Source organism: Gobio gobio (assembly GCF_949357685.1).
Source record: "Gobio gobio genome assembly, chromosome: 17".
NCBI classification, from domain to species: Eukaryota; Metazoa; Chordata; class Actinopteri; order Cypriniformes; family Gobionidae; genus Gobio; species Gobio gobio.
In genome coordinates, this window is record NC_137110.1 from 49,704,201 (window position 1) to 49,724,373 (window position 20,173).

General features: G+C 34.9%; 1 protein-coding gene across 4 annotated transcripts in view; it reads right to left on the reverse strand.

The window, feature by feature from the left end:
- Nucleotides 1-18,610, reverse strand: part of itcha (itchy E3 ubiquitin protein ligase a) — a 39,884-nt gene extending 21,274 nt beyond the window's left edge. For 2 of the 4 annotated variants that reach the window (XR_013818284.1, XR_013818285.1), the window contains exons 1-13: nucleotides 18,462-18,601; nucleotides 14,592-14,652; nucleotides 14,323-14,464; nucleotides 13,095-13,219; nucleotides 12,158-12,289; nucleotides 11,389-11,437; nucleotides 8,366-8,535; nucleotides 6,907-7,096; nucleotides 6,547-6,642; nucleotides 3,495-3,669; nucleotides 3,293-3,359; nucleotides 3,092-3,176; nucleotides 200-328 (exon numbers count right to left, since the gene is read on the reverse strand). Coding sequence is in view for 1 of the 4 variants with exons in the window: in XM_079840587.1 (XP_079696713.1) it covers nucleotides 200-328; nucleotides 3,092-3,176; nucleotides 3,293-3,359; nucleotides 3,495-3,669; nucleotides 6,547-6,642; nucleotides 6,907-7,096; nucleotides 8,366-8,535; nucleotides 11,389-11,437; nucleotides 12,158-12,289; nucleotides 13,095-13,219; nucleotides 14,323-14,464; nucleotides 14,592-14,616 (1,385 nt within the window). In the remaining 3 variants the exon portion in view is untranslated. Of the gene's footprint in view, nucleotides 1-199; nucleotides 329-3,091; nucleotides 3,177-3,292; nucleotides 3,360-3,494; nucleotides 3,670-6,546; nucleotides 6,643-6,906; nucleotides 7,097-8,365; nucleotides 8,536-11,388; nucleotides 11,438-12,157; nucleotides 12,290-13,094; nucleotides 13,220-14,322; nucleotides 14,465-14,591; nucleotides 14,653-18,461 lie in introns of all 4 variants that reach the window. The other 2 variants (XR_013818283.1, XM_079840587.1) reach the window with 2 other exon arrangements.
- Nucleotides 18,611-20,173: the final 1,563 nt, after the last annotated feature.

Genomic DNA, 20,173 nt, shown 5'->3' on the forward strand with positions numbered 1-20,173 from the left:
CATCAACAGACAACATGAAACAGCATTTAACTTTGCATTAAATTGCATTTGACTTATGTGACATATCTATTTTGAAGCAAACATATTTGTATCCTAAGACAGGAACAGCACCATCTGTGCTTTCATTATGAACATCTGCAACACTGCGACAGAGAATGTCCCAAAAGACTTCATATATTAAGCTATTAAAAGGGCTCACAGGGAGGATTTTCCTGTACGAGGGTCGATATAAGTCGTCGTTTTCCTGTTGTGATCGACGAAATAGGGAATCCCGTCCACCGTAAACCTCATCTCCCAACCCTCCGGCAAAGGCTTCTCATTCAACAACCTGACACACAAAAAACATTCATTCAAACAATGATGCTCCTTGTCAGCTTATTCTGTGAAGTTTTACATCAACTAATAATATCGTAAAAAAGGGAGGCAATTTAGCTGTGTTCAAGGTTATTGCTGTTAAAACTGCAAAAAAGAAATGTGTTAAGTGAAAAAAACTGAAATAAAATAAAATATAAATATTAGATGAAAAACTTAAACTGAAGGAAAATGAGAAATATTGCCTTGTAATAAAATTACAAGATAATGGATCATTTTATTTTAAAAATAAAATAAAATTACTAAACGAAAACAAAACAAAAAATAGTAATATAAAAATATAAAAATTATAATTAAAAACTAGGGATGGGTATCGAAAACCGGTTCCGTTTTAGAACCAGTTCCAAATTTCCCCAGAACCGGTGATTCGATAAGAAACATGCATTTCGGTTCTGCTTATCAGTTCCTGTGTGCGCATTTTAATGTGATTTTAAACCATTCAAGCTCAAAAGACTCGCTCGCTGTTTTCTGTACTGCAGACACACACGTGCGCACAGAACGGCTTCTCATAGTGAATAGTGCGTGATAATTAATTAATTTTATTAATAAAGGGCAGTGTTATTTTACATTTGATTACAGTTTCTGTACCTGCATACCTGAAAATGTTTATTTCAATAGTATCTTTGTATTTATTTGCGCAATTGCTAATTTGTTCTGTTTACTTGTCTTCAATAATGCTTGAAATGTATTAGGGCTGGACCAGAATATTCGAATATTCGTTCAATGGGTTGGTATTCGATTTTCAATTTTGGGATTCAAATATTAATTTGTTTTTTTCCCCTTGTAAAACCCGGCATCTCCCTCGAAACGGTTCTCATTCGTGCTTGAATACGTTTATACTATAAAATTTGGCGAAATACTCTTTTTTTTTTACAATTATCTTATATCTAAGCCGTTTTTAAAAGGATGGACAGTTGAATAGAAACCCAACCTCGTTATATTTAAAGGGGCACTTCAGCACTGGGAAGATGAATGTGTATTTAAACTGGGTCATTTATGTAGTAGAAATGTGAAATTATTTTTGAATTTGGTGCCTTCTAGACTGAGAAAAGACGTATTTTTGACTCATGTGGATGAAAGACAACAACTCCCAGAATGCACTTGCTTCGCTGCCCTACGAGGCCACTCCCTACCCCCAGCGTCGTTTTGATCTTCATAATAATACAATAATTTCATTCAGTTAGAGAATAAACACTACAATTAAAAACTGAACGTGTCTTTTCAATAAAGTGTGAGTGAGCCGAACGAAAGTCACTGAACAAACGCAGCAGGAGTCAGATTTTCATTCAGCACAAGAGGGAAGTAAGAGCTGAGCAGAGCTGAGGTCCAGCGCATATGGAAGCTAAACTTTCATAGGAATTCATTGAAAAGTTGAAACACTCACTTTTCTCTGCACCGCACCGTTATGAATGCCCGAGGCCGAGCGCATTTACATTCTGTGCGTGAAATCTCATCCCTGTGGGCGGGTTGAAAACATGCGGAACTAGCTCCCTCTACTGGCCAAAAGATCCTCAGATGACGCAAAATGACGATATTTGCATCATCGGAGGATTTTTTCCAGAAATAAAATGCACAATTCTCTTTCATCTCAGGGGGATGAGTACCATAATACAAATATACTACCGGTTTCTACTGATACAAAGCTTAATGCTAAATCACTGAAGTTACCCTTTAATAAATGTATTTGCTTCTTCTTAGCATTCCCTGCAACTGAGTATTCTCTGTCTAGAACACCGGTAACACAGACTATCGCAGCAAGCCTATTACCCGTTATTATCAATCTAATGAAGCTACGCCGAAATATAGCTTGTTACTGGGACGGAAAAGACCAGTGTGTTTTGTATCACTGGTGCATTGTCCGTCTCTCGGAGCATATAAGTCCTGCCCACGTGAGACGCACCACTTCTCGAGATTCCTGCCTTTATTAGAGAGAAGAATATGTTCAGCCCCTTCCCTTCGAAGCTTTGAATATTCAGTGTTGATTACTACCAAAACTCAAAAAATGGTATTCAGACCAGCCCTACACTGCAAAAAATGCTTTTCTTACTTAGTATTTTTGTCTTGTTTTCAGTCCAAATATCTAAAAAATCTTACATTAAGAAGCATTTACTAGACAAGCAAAAGTTTTTGTCTTGTTTTGGGGAAAATAATCAAAATAATCTTAATTCAAACATTCATTTTGCTTATTTTAAGCTTCATTTTGAGTTATTTTTCCCCAAAACAAGACAAAAACTTTTGCTTGTCTGGTAAATGCTTCTTAATGTAAGATTTTTTAGATATTTGGACTGAAAACAAGACAAAAATACTAAGTAAGAAAACCAGTTTTTGCAGTGTAAAATATATATTAGTTAGGCTAGTTGTTTTTTTAAACCATAGGTAAAAGTTCCTAGCCATGGTGTTCAGCAACAATTAAATCTTTTGCAATAAGACTTGGAATAAATGTGAATGATATCTATGTTGTGTTTACCATTTTGGAATCGAAATTAGGAATCGGTAAGCAGAATCTGAATCAATAAAAAAATTCAACCAATACCCAACGCTATTATTGCACATTTTTCCTTACAAACTATTTGTTTATTAGTCGTTTAATCATTTTAATGGAACTGGACGATTCCCAACCCTATTAAAAAATAAAAATAAAAGCAAATCCAAAATATGAATAAATTAAAAATAACACTAAAATAACACTGGTTGTGGTTTGTTTGTGACCGTGTCCCACCCTTGTGTGCGAGGATCCTCCCATTGCGTGGATCTCGTAGGATGGTGAACAAAATACATCCTCCTATTACTGTCTGTCCGTTTCTCTGGAAGCCAAACAACACACAAACACACCGCTCAAGAAAAGACAGTGTGAGCCACTCTATTATGAGGGTAAAATGTGATTTCCTGTTTCTGCAGTATAAAAATTGTGGTCACTCACCCCATCCCGGCGGCAGAGGACCCAGAGGGTCAAACTCTTTATTAGCTGTAGGCACAAGCTGTTCCTGCTGCAGAAGAGATGAGCAGACAGAAGGAATAAGGACAGATGAAATACCCTCAGCTCAGGTCATACACAGAGGAAATCCTGACATCCTTTCATTTAAAATCTCTTGAAAACTGTCATATCTTTGACATTTACTCACCCCATAGATGAATCTCTGGTTGAAGCGGTGCATGGCTCCCTGCAGCTGACTGCGCTGGTTCTGCCACTCTTCATAGTTCCGGACTGACTCCAGTGTGGGTCTTTGCCATGTGGTGGTTCTGATTATATGATCCACATAGTACACACGGCCCATCGGGTCCAAGCGACGCTCCCAACTACCACACAAACACACAAATATTCTCTAAACAACTGCTCATTAAGGGCATTTTCACATTTGACCTTGGTCATTTTTAATGCATTTTGTAATAATAAACATCAATATCAGTGCTTGGGCCCTAATTAAAAAAATGTGCAATGATAATGTTAATGATGATTGCTCATAACAGCTATTATTTCTAAAACAAACGCAGCATCATCGCGCATCTGCGGTTAAAAACTAAGCTCAGAATCGATTCTGAAATTCTCAGAATCGATCAAGAATCGTTGAAGGGAAAATCGTGATGCCATCCCTCTATAATGCGAGTAAATCTTCACTCTGGGCGACTAAACAATATCTATCATTAGCCATTGGCTAATAAATAGAGATGCTCCGATCAGCATTTTTGGGGCCGATCACCGATCACCAAGATCACAGAATGGCAGGGGAATGGCAATCTTTTATCTATAATCTTGCAGCGTTTGCACCATTTGTAGAAATGAAACTAACTCTAAATTAACTGAGTCAAGATCTTGAAAAACCACCAAGTGTTTATTTTAGAAAATGAGATAACTTAAGGCTACTGTGGGCCATCTTTCCCAAATAAATGTATATAATAAATGTATATAATTATCTCACCTAAATATTTGATCATGCAGTGCATTTTTGTTTTTAAAAAAAAAATTTCAGGTAGGTCTAACATTAGTATTGAGGTAAGAAATACTAAAGACATTTAATAAGAAATCAAATGTAAATTAATATTGGTCTTCCCTGAATAAATTAAATTAGATTAATCCTTACACTTAAGGTTGCAAAAGTTAGTCATTCAAGAACAGTGAGTGTCATAAAGGTTCATCAAACAACACAAGACAAAGAGAAACTCAGAGAATCATTTAAAAAAAAATGTACAATGATCATTTTGATGAAACAAACAAGGTGTCATCGCGCATCTGCGGTTAAAAACTAAGCTCAGAATCAATCCAGAATCGTTGAAGGGAAAATCGTGATGCCAACCCTCTACAATGCGAGTAAATCTTCACTCTGGGCGACTAAACAATATCTATCATTAGCCATTGGCTAATAAATGCTTAGATTTTACTCGCCAGTGTGTGTGTTAGAGATAGGGCTGCGCAATATATCGAAATTATCGAAATATCGCAAATGTACATATCGCAATATGCATATCGCAAGCGCACGCGATATCTGAATGATTTTAATGCTACTTCAACATTGTGAAAAGTGTATGTTTTAGGTTGACGCATATAGCAGAGAATAGACTGAGCACACGACTGTTACTTATGTGACTTGCTTGACGTTAAAAAGAGTTATTAAACGCAATAACTTGCGAAAAACAACTCCTTGCAGTCTCGCACTGTCTGACACGCACACCGAAATGTGCGCACAAGCCATTCTTTTTTCGTGTCTTGTTTCACACTCGAACTGTCAAATACACACAGTTATGTCAAAATGGCTGTCTTGATGAGTATTCATGTAAACACAGTCGGTTATGCTTTAAGTGAAAGATATCAGTTGGGGAAAGAAATAGATTTTACACACTTAAAGCAATATCGTATCGCATATCGAATATCGCATTATTTAACAAGGATATCGCATTTTTCTTCAATATCACACAGCCCTAGTTAGAGAATAAGTTGAGCATATATATATTTTCACTCGCTGAACACTATTAGGCGATTGGTTTAATTCAGTTCAGCTCAATGGATGCGCAGCGTGCCTGTATCTGTACCGTAAACTCTAGTGTGAAGGCGCACAACTCGCCATCGCTTTGAGAGAGCGCTGTCTTTCTCTCTCACACACGCAAAGAGAGAGAGTCTTACATCCCACGCAGAATCGACGCGCTACATGTAAACCATATTCGTTGTTGTATTTTCCTGTCAAAAGTTAATTTGGAATTATTCAGCTTTTAAAAACAAACAGAAGATATGCGGTAGTGGGCGGGACTAATGCGCAAACGGCAATCTCATTGGCTGGTGCTCATCTATTACCTTCACTGTTTTGATTTCAGCAAATCAGTTTGAACAACGATGACAACGTGATTAATATTCATGAACCCAGCAGCTCATCAGTCTGTAGTTCATTGTATTTTATTATTAATAGTAGAATTAGTAGTAGTAGTATTCACTTATTAATAAATAATATGATCTATTACTATTATATTTTATTTTACAGAAACACTGAATGACTAACAATTTCAGCACCACCACCAGTCCTAAGTTCAGTTAAAATATCAAACATACAGCCCTATATATATATATATATATATATATATATATATATATATATATATATATATATATATATATATATATATATATATATATATATATATATATATATATATATATATATATATATATATATATATATATATATAAATATTAGGGCTGTATGTGTGTGCTGTGTATAATTATGTATAACACACACACACACACACACACACACACATTAATGTATATAATTAAAAAATATTAGCATGTATATACTGTATATATATATTAATTTATATTATATATAAATATAAATATTTTATATATAAATATATAAACATTTCTTAAATATATACATGTGTATATTTAACTATATATAGTACAAACACATATGTAAACACAAACTTTTATTTTGGATGCGGTTAATCGCGATTAATCGATTTGACAGCGCTAATATATATAAAAAATTGACTAGCCAATTATATTGCCAAGGTTTGCGTAGAGGGCTGGATGCATCAATTTTTCCTCCCACCCCTAGTAAAGGGGTATAATGTACCTTAATTAGAACATACTTTACACACTTTTGTATTTAATATGCAATTTAAATATCTATTAGCAACAAATCTGAATCTGTGAAACTGAAAAATGATCTCTAGATCTCTGGTTACCCCGGTGGGAGCGGTTCTGGTCTTTCCCATGTGGTTCTTTTCTCAATGTGATCCACATAGTAAAGGCGGCCGTTCTGATCCATTCTCTGCTCCCAGCTACACATACGCACCAAGAAAACAAAAAGAAAATCCATTAAACACCAGACTAAACCAATCCAGGCTTATCATTATTAAGTGTCTTTATTTACATTAATTTATTCATTCTGACAAGCAGCAGGAGCATCATATGAGAACACATCTGTCGAGTGCTATGAGCTTAATATACCTAGTAAATTAGAAAATACAATTATTTTAGTTTTAGTCTAAAAAAAAGTAGAAAACATGAAATCAAAAACCTTTCACTGTAATTGTGTCACATACCCAGGAGGAAGAGGGCCGTTAGTGATTAGTGAAGCTATGGGTGGCGTTGGACTGGCACTGGGGGCCTGATTTGACCCTGAACCCGAGCTTGACCCCTGACTCCCCGTTTCTCCATTCACACACACTTGAGGAGACGCCTCCGGGCTGGGAGCTCTGCTGCCATGAGTGGGAGTAGAGCCAGGAGAGGATGCTAAAAATAAAAAAAAATCATTAAGTCAATAGGTAGGGAACTTTGCCTTAAAGGGTTAGTTCACCCAAAAATGAAAATTCTGTCATTAATTACTTACCCTCATGTCGTTCGACACCCGTCAGACCTCCGTTCATCTTCGGAACAGAAATGAAGATATTTTAGTTGAAATCTGATGGCTCTGAAAGGCCTCCATTGACACAATGCACTTTACACTTAAAAGGTAATAAAGACGTCGTTACAAAGTCCATCTCACTACAGTGGTTCTACAATAACTTTATGAATCGGCGAGAATAGTTTTTGTGCGCAAAAAAAACCTAAATAAACAACTTATTTAGTGATGACGATTTCAAAACACGGCCTCATGAAGCTTCGAAGCGTTATGAATCAGTGAGTCGAATGATGATTCGGATCGCGTGTCAAACCGCCAAACTGCTGAAATTTGGCGATTCAAACTGCTGAATCGACTCACTGATTCATAACGCTTCGAAGCTTCATGATGCCTTGTTTTAAAATCGTCATCACTATACAAGTCGTTATTTAGGGTTTTTTTGCGCACAAAAACTATTGTCGCCGATTCATAAAGTTATTATAGAACCACTGTAGTGAGATGGACTTTGTAACGACGTCTTTAGTGCCTTTTAAGGGTCTTGAGAGTGAACTGTGCATTGTGCCAATGGAGGCCTTTCAGAGCCATCAGATTTACACTAAAATATCTTAATTTCTGTTCTGAAGATGAACGGAGGTCTGACGGGTGTCGAACGACATGAGGGGAAGTAATTAATGACAGAATTTTCATTTTTGGGTGAACTAACCCTTTAATCCCTGAAGCTGTTGGTCAGCTCAGTGTGAGACTATAAAAGAACAATGTTAACCTATATTTAATAAGAGCAGAATATTTACATTTTCCCTATACTTTTTTGAACATTAGCTACTGTTGTTAATAAAAAATAGTTTTATCTGCATATCAATTCATAAACCTTTGATATGTATATTGCAATATATATGGTGCCCATCTATACTGTGAAATAGCCGGGGTTTATTAACATGCTGAGTTTTGTCCCCAGGAATGTGCTACCAAGCCGGAAATATTTGACATAAACAATATAAACTTGTTTCAATTTCTTTGTTATCTGGATATTTTTTTAGTAGGAGGGGGAAAAAAAATCGATTTAAATCGTAAATCTGATTTTTTGTGAAAAAATCTGGGATTTTTTTTTTAGGCTATATCGCCCAGCCCTAGTTATACCCCTATTAAATAAGGTTCTCTACCTGTGGAGGAAGGTTTATGTGGCGACGCAGGCGTCGGTCGCAGAGATCGAGATGGACGTGGTGGTCTCAAAGCCCCTGCGGATGGAGAGGAAGACCCCGTACTTCCCACTGCATGACCATTGGGCAGTGGCGCTTCATCAGTGATGTCACTGGATGGGGAAGAATCTCGACTAGAACAAAAAAAAACACAAACAAAATTAATAGCAAAGAAAAAACAGTAACACTTTACAATAAGGTTTACTTTGTTAAAGGGGTGGTAAACCACGATTTCACTATTCTAACTTTAGCTAACGTGTAATGTTGCTGCTTGAGCATAAACAACATCTGCAAAGTTACAACGTTCAAAGTTTAAAGCAAAGGGAGATATTTGCTTTTAAAGAAATCAGTTTCTAAGGACTACAGCAAACGGCCGCTAGGGACTACTACACATTCACCCAGGTTTTGCTGACATCACCAGGCCCAATATTTACATAAACCCCTCCTCCGGGGAATATGAAATAAGGGGGGCGAGGCAATTTTGTATCGCCGCGGGGAAGCGTTAGTAGGCTGTGTTTTTGCCGCAATGCCGAAGAAACGCTGTTATTTTCATCCGGATTGCAGGTCTGGGGTACTTGCTCTGTTCAGCAGTCCTTGGGAAGGGGGTGCGTTGCAGAGCGTTTAATATACAGCATGTTATATGCACGTGTGTTTGAGTCAGCGGGGAATCATGCGCGCGCAGGGCTCCCTGCATCCACCGTCTTCGCGATTTCAATACCAGATTTGCACAACGTCAGCTGCGTGAAAAAAACACTGCCGGTGCGTGGATGCACGACGCGCGCGCTGCACATTTCACGGAGGACAACACAATCTTCCACAAACTTCGCGAGTTCAATACAGGATATGCACAACGGCTTGTCCTGAAAGCTGGATTTACAAACAGAAGCTGTTTACGGGCCACAACCTGTAAGTCTGATTTATTTTTCATCGATGTGTTTTCCTGTAATAGGTTGTAGCAAGGAAGTAAACAGATGACAGCGCTGTTCTGCAAACCAGTCTGTTAAATGCTCATTCATACTTAACGTTATCCGACGAACACCTAACGTTACAAACACTAACGTTAAAATCTCAACAGCGAACCTGGCATTAGTGTAAATGATTCTTTGATTAGAGCTTTTATGTATTGTTTATCTACAGGCTTGCTAAACATGGTTCTGTGTGTGATTTGGCTAACTTACTAGTTAAAGCCAGTGCTTAGTGTTCGTTTTGGGTTAGTTCTTGCGACAGATATTTGGCTATAATCGTTCTAAAAATACAAAAGTTAAAGTGCCATTCAGTAGCGATCATTATAGATCCGCAGTCTTTACTCTCGAGGACTGAACAGGTTCTGCTCGATCATCTTCACTCAAATGTTCTGGGTCTGATTCGGGCGGTAAGGGGCGTGACGTTTCCGACGTGCACTGCGGTTAGCGAATCACAACACACTGGGCCAGCTAACCAATCTGAGCCCACTGCGTATTTTTGAGGGACTGGCTTCATACAACCCGGAAAGCATCAGACCGTTTTACAAGGAGGGACAGAGCAGTGTAGAATAAAGGTCAAATTAGGCATGTGCCGGTATCAAATTTTCATGTTGCGATTAATTGCTGAAGCTTTTATCACGGTATACGGTATTATCACGATATTGAAATAAGTTGCAAAAAAAGTGTTGTCATACTACAACAGGTTAAATCACTTTCTTATAACAAAAGAACCAAACATTTAAATACAATAAAGCAATACACAAAAATGTATAAAGTAAAGAAATATTTAAAACAGATTAAAGTGCAAAAGAATGATAAAGAACAATAGGTATGCTGAAATGTACATTTAACTAAGATTAATACATGCTTTAGAAGTATTTTTCATTGTCAGTTTGTTAATGAAGGAACTAATGTTAAATACTGGAGCCTTGTAAAGTGTGTGATTGAACAACAGTCAGAACATAGGCTATTCAAACAATATCTAGGGCATGTAATTTAGTCCAGATTAAAATATAAAATGCAAGTTTGAAAATGAATAGCCTTAAGTCTTTAAGTATTATGTATTAGGTTATGTGATTACTGGAGAAACGGCTGCATTTCTGCTGTTCCGTCAGCGCCCTCTGCTGTCGAAGAATGAATGTGCACTTCAGCGCGTCTCCTCATTCCGCCATGTGCTCGGCTCATGCATGGTCTATTTATATCATTGCACGTTCCTCTTGGTCTATTTACATCAGTGCGCGTTCCTCTTTGACGTGTTGTTCATTTTAAACGGTTGATTGGTAAAGTATTCTTAAAATTCATTCTAAAAATCTGAATAATTCGTAATAAATAATTATTCACGGTATTTTGAAGTGCCCACGATAACTATATTGTGCATGTTCATTATTGCGGTATATTGTATTACCGTTTACCGGCACATGTCTAGGTCAAATATATGAAAAATAAGGCAATTTTTTTTTAAACGAAGCATGAACACATGTTACAGTGCACCCCACAAACACAATCAAGCCTTCAAAAGAATGTGTTTTACCACCCCTTTAACATTAGTTAACGCAATAACTAACAATGACCGCATTTATTAAACTTCACAAAAATGTTAATATTCATGCTAGTTCACTGTGCATTAGATAATACAATTTTTGATCTTAAAAATGTATTAGTAAATGTTGTTATTAACAATAGCTAAGATAAATGTTGTAGAAGTATTGTTTATTGTTAGTTGTAGTGTAATTTTCAACTGATAAAATATCTGTTTAACATACATTTTATTAACAGATAGAGCACTCCTGATTCATGTGCATGATAATTTTTTTATATTCCACAAATCAATGCTAACATTCAATAATCTTGTCATATTTTATGCATCTTATTTAAACCAAAATAATGAGAATATAAAAGAGGATAAACTAAGGAAGAAAAAAAACATTCTACTTTTATGTATTAATAAATCCTGTATTATGATCTATAAAATGATAGAATGATACAAACAAACTGCACAGTAGAGAGGAGTAATCTTGATTTTACCTTCCTGCTACATCCCCGTTCCGTATGGATTCTCCATTTACAACAGAATCTGTGATTGCAGAGAAACATTACACAAAATTACACAAATCTCCATTTTAAACAACAAAGAATTAGAGCTGCACGAATCTGTATCAATTGAGAATCACGAGTTTTTGTTGTTGTTTCAAACAGAGATCAAGATGAACAGACGACTAAACAAAATAAAACAATATTCAAGAGGTTCAGCCAAAGTTTTAATTGCTGCAGTCTATTTAAAATTTTTATTTAATCTGAATTAATAAAAAAAAAAAAAATGATTCAAATGACTCATAAAATATTTCACTTGTTTCATTACTGAAAGAATCAGCATTTTTGAACGAATCTCTTGAGTGAATGATTCAATGACTCACTCATAAATACTTCACTTGTTTCATTACTGGATGAATCAGTGTTTTTTTTTTTTTTTTTACAAATCTCTTGATTGAATGATTCAATTAATTTATTCTATTTTGATCGCTTCCCTAGACATCAGTGTTTATATCCAAACTATATACATTTTCTGTGATCATATAAATATTTATAACACAGAAATAATGAAACGGTTTCATACGTGAATGTTCCAGTGTTATTTTGTCAAAGGTTCAATAGGCACAAGCGAATCGTTGCCATTTAGGAATGAGATCGCATGGGTGTTTGAATCGAGTTTGTGAGCTTTTAACGATTAATCGTGCAGCTCTACAAAGAATCGAAAACTGTTGCTGAAAAACAGCAGAGATAAAGAAAGTCTCACTGTGCTGTTGTTCCTCTGAAGCAAAAGTCTCGGCATCCATCTGCAGTCCATCCAGACACACTGACAGATCTCCAACCACCTCCGACCGCTCTCTGTCTGAACTCAACTGCAACGTCTGCACAACCTCGCAAACTGAGACAGACACACAAACATAACATAACTGCTGACAGAACTGAAAAATTAATATTAATAGCCCATAAAAGCAGATGCCGAAAAATTTTGACTAAGGCTTTTCCACTGCTTATTAAATAAATTTTTTATTCTGTTTCACAAATGACTAATTTAGTCATGAATTGATTTAAATAATTCATCGAACCAAACTAATATCGTTACACCATGGTAGCAAGTTTTATCAAAAGTGCAATATCAAGCAGATTAAATATAAGCATAAGTCATATTCACAGATCTGACCTGGAAAGCTAAAATGTCTTCACTAAGCAAACAAGCGACAGCGACCCTTCAGGTCACAGGAAAAGGAAATGGTAACCTGGTTCCAGGTCAATTAATACCCTCAACTCAATCTTCAGTTCTATAATTCACACTGAGACATCAGCAGTGAGCGTCACATGATTCCCACACGACCAAAGTCTCTGAAAAGACCCTTTATTTGGTATCATGATCAGTTCACCTGCCTCTCTCCATAACAAAAGCTAATAAAACACAAACTCTTGAGTGCACACGGGCACACACACACACACACACACACACACACACACACACACACACACACACACACACACACACACACACACACACACACACACACACACACACACACACACACACACACACACACACACACACACACACACACACACACACACACACACACACACACACACACACACACACACACACACACACACACACACACACACACTAAAGAGGCCTGACTCTGAATAATGAGATTCACAAAGTGGAGAATATGGAAACTCACTCTTCATATTGTTGGCTTTTAAGGTCTCGCTGACCTCCAGAGTGGCCAAGCCCAGCAAAATGTCCGCTTTAAGTGTCTGGTGACTCCAAACCCGGAAAATTAACTTGCTGAAAGGGGTGACGATCCTGCAGGGAATATGATCAACAGAGCAGTGATGTTACTGTTAACTAAAACTATTAAAAATGACAGTAAAGCTGACTTAAAAGTTTTATATTCCATAATTCAACTGCTAACATTCAATAATCTGGCCATATTTTTATGCATTTTATTTAAACTAAAATAATGAGAATATAAAAGATAAACTTTTGTGTATCAATAAAACATATATTATGATCTATAAAATGTCAAGTGCACTGTGCGATCAGTCAAGGTATAAATAAATAATATAGAAATATTAGAAAAACTCAAATATTTGAAATGCGGATTTGGCAAATAACTGAAAAAACGTTTTTACTAAAATTACTAAAAATTTAAATAAAAATGAAAACAATCTAAGATATCTAAAGCTAAATAGAATTATTGAAAAAATAATCAAATAAAAATCACAAAAAGTATATAAAAAATGTCTAAAACCGATAATACAAATAAAACAAAACTATTTTTTTATAATAAAAATTTCAAAATATGACAAAATACTATAATAGTATATTAAAAATACTAAAATAGCACTGGAATAGTCACTGCTTTAATATTGTAGTTATGTGAATATAAAAATAAACCAATACATCATAAAAAATACAAATTAAAAAACTATTTTCTTTATTTAGGCTTAAAATATTGTGAGTTCAGTATCACGATTTGTATCAAATCATGACACGAGTGTATCGTTTCACGTACAAAATGAACTTTTCTAGAGAGATCAGAACAATAGGTAACAGTTTACAATAAGATGCCATTAGTTAATGTTAATTGATACATTAACTAATATTAACTAACAATGAGCAATGCATTTGTTACATTATTTAGTACTCATTATAATATAACTATTCTTTGGTAGTTCATTTTAGCCCAAGTCCATGAAATAATGTTAAAAAAAATACTTTTGATTTTAATAATGTATTAGTAAATGTTAAAATTAACATTAAAGATAATTAAATACTTTATTTTTCGTTGTTAGTTTAACGAATTGTAATGTTAGCAAACAGAACCTTATTGTAAAGTGTAACCGAACAATATAAAGATAATAAATACTGATTCTGGATCAGCTCTTTGATTAACTCTCTCTTACACAGTGAGAGATTGTTTCCACTTGGGACTGTGAGTGTTGGTGCATTTCTCCGTCTTCTTGGACTGTCCGTCCACACACACCTCCACGTAAGGACTGGGCCCAAACCAATTCTTCTTACTGTCCCGCAGCTTAGCGGACAGAACTAACAAAAGAGAAACATAATCACAGATCTATTCAAAGATATCCAGATAGCTGACATCTTAAAACAATGACATTACAAATGTGAAATCGAGATTACCTCTTTAAATGTTGTTTTTTGTAAAGCTCACCTGTTATCTGAAGTTGAGCCTTCATGATGCAGCCATTAAAAGCTCTAGTTGTGGCTCAAATCTGAAATAAACAAGTATATAGATCAATTAATTTGGTTAAGTCTGATTATAACAAAAACATGTCAACGGTAGTGAATAGTGTAAAATTTGACATGTGCATTTCTAAGCGAAACGGGATAAGATTTAATGTTTACTAATTCAACAGAACACCCACTCTCTTCCCAACGTGTTTTTTCAGGCCGATCTGTCACCAAATGCACTGTATAGACACACCTGACCCCTGATCAGTGCTGCATGTCGCTTAGTGATGGCGTGTGTATGTCAACAGCGCCCTGTGGTAACAGCTAATCTCACAACAGAAGTCTCCAGAAATCCTGGGCAGATTACAGATCCAAGGTCACTAGAGGGAATCAGTCCTGATAATAAACACACAGGCATTTACAAAGGGCCCGATGTTATTCTACTGAAGAATCAAACAGAAATTAAAATCAATTACGATTGAATGTCAACATGAGAAATGTTCGAAAGAAACATTTTATACTGATCACTGTTTTCTTTACAAAACAGCTCTAACAATTACTTTATTACATCCTTATTTTTCAGCAATAGCTGTAAATTATTCAGCTAAAATTTCATTCCATGACAGATATAAGTTCATAAACACACTTATGGTAAATTATGGCATACGGTCAGTAGCCCCTTTCACACAGCAATCCCACTAAATCGCCGTAAAATTACCGGAATGACTTTACTGGTAAATACATAAATGTGACCCTGGAGCACAAAACCAGTCATGAGTCTCACTGGTATATTTGTGGCAATAGCCAACAATACATTGTATGGGTCAAAATTATTATTTTATGCGAAAAATCATTAGGATCTTAAGTAAAGATCATGTTCCATGAAGATATTTCATACATTTCCTACTGTAAATATATAAAATAATTAATATTAGTAGTAATATGCATTGCCAAGGACTTCATTTGGACAACTTTAAAGGCGATTCTCTCAATATTTCGATTTTTTTTGCACCCTCAAGTCCCGGAAAAGTTGAAGCTGTTAGAGCTGCAAAGGATGGGCCGACTCCATATTAAACCCTACGGATTAAGAATGGGATGTCATTAAAGTTCATGTGCACATAAAGGAAGACGTCCCAAAACTTTTGGCAATATAGTGTATTTTATCACCGCTCCACCTCAGCGAACAAAAATGAGAAGAAGGAGAAAAAAAGCACGTAAAGTTTTGAAATGGGCCGTTGTGGCAACAAAATATGCAATACAATTGTAAAATATGTGTTATATACAACAAGCTTTATGATTGTAAATAAGAGGCGCACTAACTTATTTCCGCTAATTTCCATATTTTTAAAATGACATCCATTCTTTCGAGATGCAAAATGCAAGACAGAAAACCATTTCAAATACAGCGTGTCTAGCTTCCCATTTTTACAAATGAGAAGAACATTTATTTTTGTCTCATGTGGATGAAAGACACCAACTCCCAGAATGCACTTGCTTCGCTGCCCAGAGGCCACTCCCTACACCGCCGTTTTGATCTTCATAATAATACAATAATTTTGTTCGGTTAGAGAATAAACACGTACGATAATTTGAATATACTACCGGGTTTCTACTGATACAAAGCCTAATGCTAAATCACTGAAGTAACCCTTTAAATTAAAAAAAAATTATTAAGCATATGGCATTTTATTTAAAACAGACAATCATGTGACTGAATTTGTGAGGCAAGACTCAGGTGTCATGTAAATGTATTTTTTTCATACGTCCACATTAGAAACAATTACCGTCCGAATAGGGCTTATACGGTATTTAACACAAAAGGAAAAATGTTATTTCTGTGCTTTCCAATACAATAAAAGTTAATGGGTACTGAGGCTGTCAAACTCCAATAAGGGCATAAAAAGTCATCCATTAATATTCCTCATTATAACAGGTTTGATATTCCTCCAAACCATCTTTATGCCTGCAGGTGCGTTAAAAGTTCACATCTGCACACTGTCAGAGGTTAGTAAACCCCATGAAAAATTAATGATGAAGATTTTTAAGCACTTCATAAATCGTCCGGAAATTATTTGAATAGTTCTGTGGTTTGACTTTTAAGGCATTGTTTCTTCAGGCTATTTTGCTTTCATATAAAATATTTGTATTACCCACGATCCATTTGCGCTTGTAGAGTTTAATTACAATATATCTTTAAAAGGTTATTTTCTCAAAAAGAGTCAGAAATCTCCACTTCGGTATCACATATTCCTATCTATATTCTGAAGATTTGTTCATAAATGTGACCCTGGAGCACAAAAGCAGTCGTGCGTCTCACGGGTTTATCTGTGGGAATAGCCAACAATACATTGTATGGGTCAAAATTAAAAAAAAATATTTTATGCCAAAAATCATTCGGATATTAAGAACATGTTCCATGAAGATATTTTGTAAATGTCCTACCGTGAATATATCACAAATGTATTATTAGTAGTAATATGCATTGCTAAGGACTTCATTTGGACAACTTTAAATGAGATTTTCTCAATATTTAGATTTTTTTGCACCCTCAGATTCCAGATTTATCAAATAATTGTATCACGGACAAGTATTATCCTATCCTGACAAACCATACATAAATGGAAATCATATTTATTCAGCTTTTGGATTATGTATTAATCTCAATTTCAAAAAAATGTATCCTTATGACTGATTTAGTGGCCCGAGTCACATATTTAACTGATTTATATGACATTTTATACCTAAAACAAGGTGAAAATATATATTTTTCTCACTGTTGATTGTATTTTCTGGTTTATTGCGTGATCAAAAGAGACATTTGTAAAAAAAACTCTAATATGCCAACAAAACAAAACTTAATTATGAGCCTGAATACTCAAGATTTCCATTCTAGGAATGTATGCAAAATAAATGAGTGCATATTTAATTAAATAATGTATAATCTGCAGTGCATATTAAAAAAAATTGGTAACACTTTACAATAAGTTAATTAGTTAACTACATTAGTAAACATGAACTGAACTTATAAAGCATGTATATTTGTTACATTTACTACTTTATTAAAATCTTGTTAACATGTATGCACCGCGACCTAACATGAACAAACCATGAACAGCTGTATTTTTTTTATTAACTAACGTTAATAAAGATTAACAAATACAATAACAAATGTATTGCTCATGATTAGTTCGTGTTAGTTAATACATTAACTAATGTTAAAGTGTTACCAAAAAATACATTTTCAGAAACCTTGTAATGCCTTAATGTAGGGTGAATAACTAACTGGGGAAGTGTGGTGATATATGTAAGCATATCTTGCCACAACAGTTTGTAAAAAGATATTTCATGCACTTACAAAAGCACTTTGGTTTTAACGTTACCACGGTACAGACATGGTCAAATCATGGTACTTTGAGATATAACGTTACCACAGACATGATATAACGTTAAAACAACTCCATTGTATTCCTGGAACCATATTTGTGTATCATGCAAATGTCGTGGTTCATAAAATATCAGTGCCATAGATTCAGATGGTACTTTTGTATTGTGTTATTATGATACTAACGAGCGTGACGTCACGTAGCGTTTCAGACTGACGGTGTCGCAGCTAAAAAAACGACCGTTTACAGGTCAATTAAATGTATATGGCCGTTTTAAATACCAATAACGGCTCGTTTTTATTCGTGTCAGACTATTATTCGCGTAGATTAATCAAACAACTGTCAAAAACATCACCAGCCTAACGGTCAGTCAGTCAGTCACCGGTCAAACGAGCTAGCGCGGTATCAAAACACGGCTGTTTTTCTTCCATATTGTGCTCTATACGGGTGTGTCTCGTATATCTTACCGTCTTATGATCACGGGAAATGTTTCTAGATCTCGGTTTTAACGGGATCTGAGGTCATCTTCCTGTCGTTTGAATAAACTGTGCTCCATCTCAACCGGTTAACCAAACGTCCGCCACAAGCACTGGCTCCATGTCAGATTGACGTCAGTGCGCGACCCCGTCACGTGACGCGACGCGCGCGTCCGTTTGGATAATGTAAAGTTTGTTAGTACCGGGTCGCTGTGTACTATTATACAGTGTGTGGTATATTGCCCGTTAAACCGAGGCACTAAATATGTCAAGTGAGCAGATCATGGGTTTATTAATATTATTTAAAGGCTGTGCTTTCACGAGATGGCGCTGTTTGCCAGGACAAGTACAAATAAATGGTGGCCCTTTAAATATTTGGAGTTAAAATCGATCGACATTTGTTAAAATCGATCGCTTGTTTGGTCATATTTAAAAAAAAAATAATAATAATAATATGATAGATGTAAATAATATAAATAGATTTGTCCTGGCAAAAGCGAGCCAAAGCAGTGATGTGCGTTGAACTACTGCTGGACCAATCAGCATCCGAGGAGAAACTGAGCATCTGAATCGGTTCGTTCGAACGGTTCCTTGCAATAAAAATGATTCATCGATTCGTCTCATCTACCAGTCATGTTCCCATAAGGGCATGTTTTTAGATTTTTAATATGTATAAATCAGGCGAATGATATATGAACAAACCAAACCTTCAGAAGAATATGAATATAATGGTACAGTTTGATGCATTTCTGACCCCAAAATACTAACACATTTTGAGGATTTACTTTTAAATTGTAACATATTTACATATAAGTTTAGTTAGTCAGCATTAGAAAATAAATAGAAACATTTGCTGATATATAGCTCGAAATGTAAAATATTAAAAGAGAGGTGAGATAACTGATAAACTTTTACAGAATATATAAATTACTTTTGATATCATTCTTATTAATAGTTATATATTTTTAAAGTGTCTTTAATGTAAAATACTAAATAAACGATTGTGTTTAAATTTTTATTTTGACACTTTAGTTGATAATAATTGAATAACCGATGACAGACAAAGCAGAATCCCAATAAAAGAGATTCATCTGAAAGGTAAAATTACTCTTTATACAGGCATGTGCATATTTAATTGCCCATATTTTAATTGAAAGTATCTCATAATAGGAACACTATTAATGCATATTGAATGATTTCACTCAACTAACTTTTAGGTTTTAATAAAAGTCTAAAATGTGATTCATGGAAATATATATATATATATATATATATATATATATATATATATATATATATATATATATATATATATATATATATATATATATATATATATATATATATAGGCTATTGTTCAACTATATATTCTAAATATTCAACTATGTTACTGATCAGCTCATTTCAATTATCATAAAGTCATAATTAAGAGATAGAATATTGAAAATATGATTTTAAATGTCCTCATTATTAGATACAAGTCAAAAATATGATTTTAAAAGTCATAATAGTAGATAAAAAGTCGAAAATACGACATGCTTAGTCATAATTATTAGATGAAATGTTGAAAATATGATTTTAAAAGTCCTCATTATTAGATAAAAAGTCGAAAATATGATTTTAAAAAGCCCTCATTATTAAATAAAAAGTCAAAAATATGATTTTAAAAGTCCTCATTATTAGATAAAAAGTCAAAAATATGA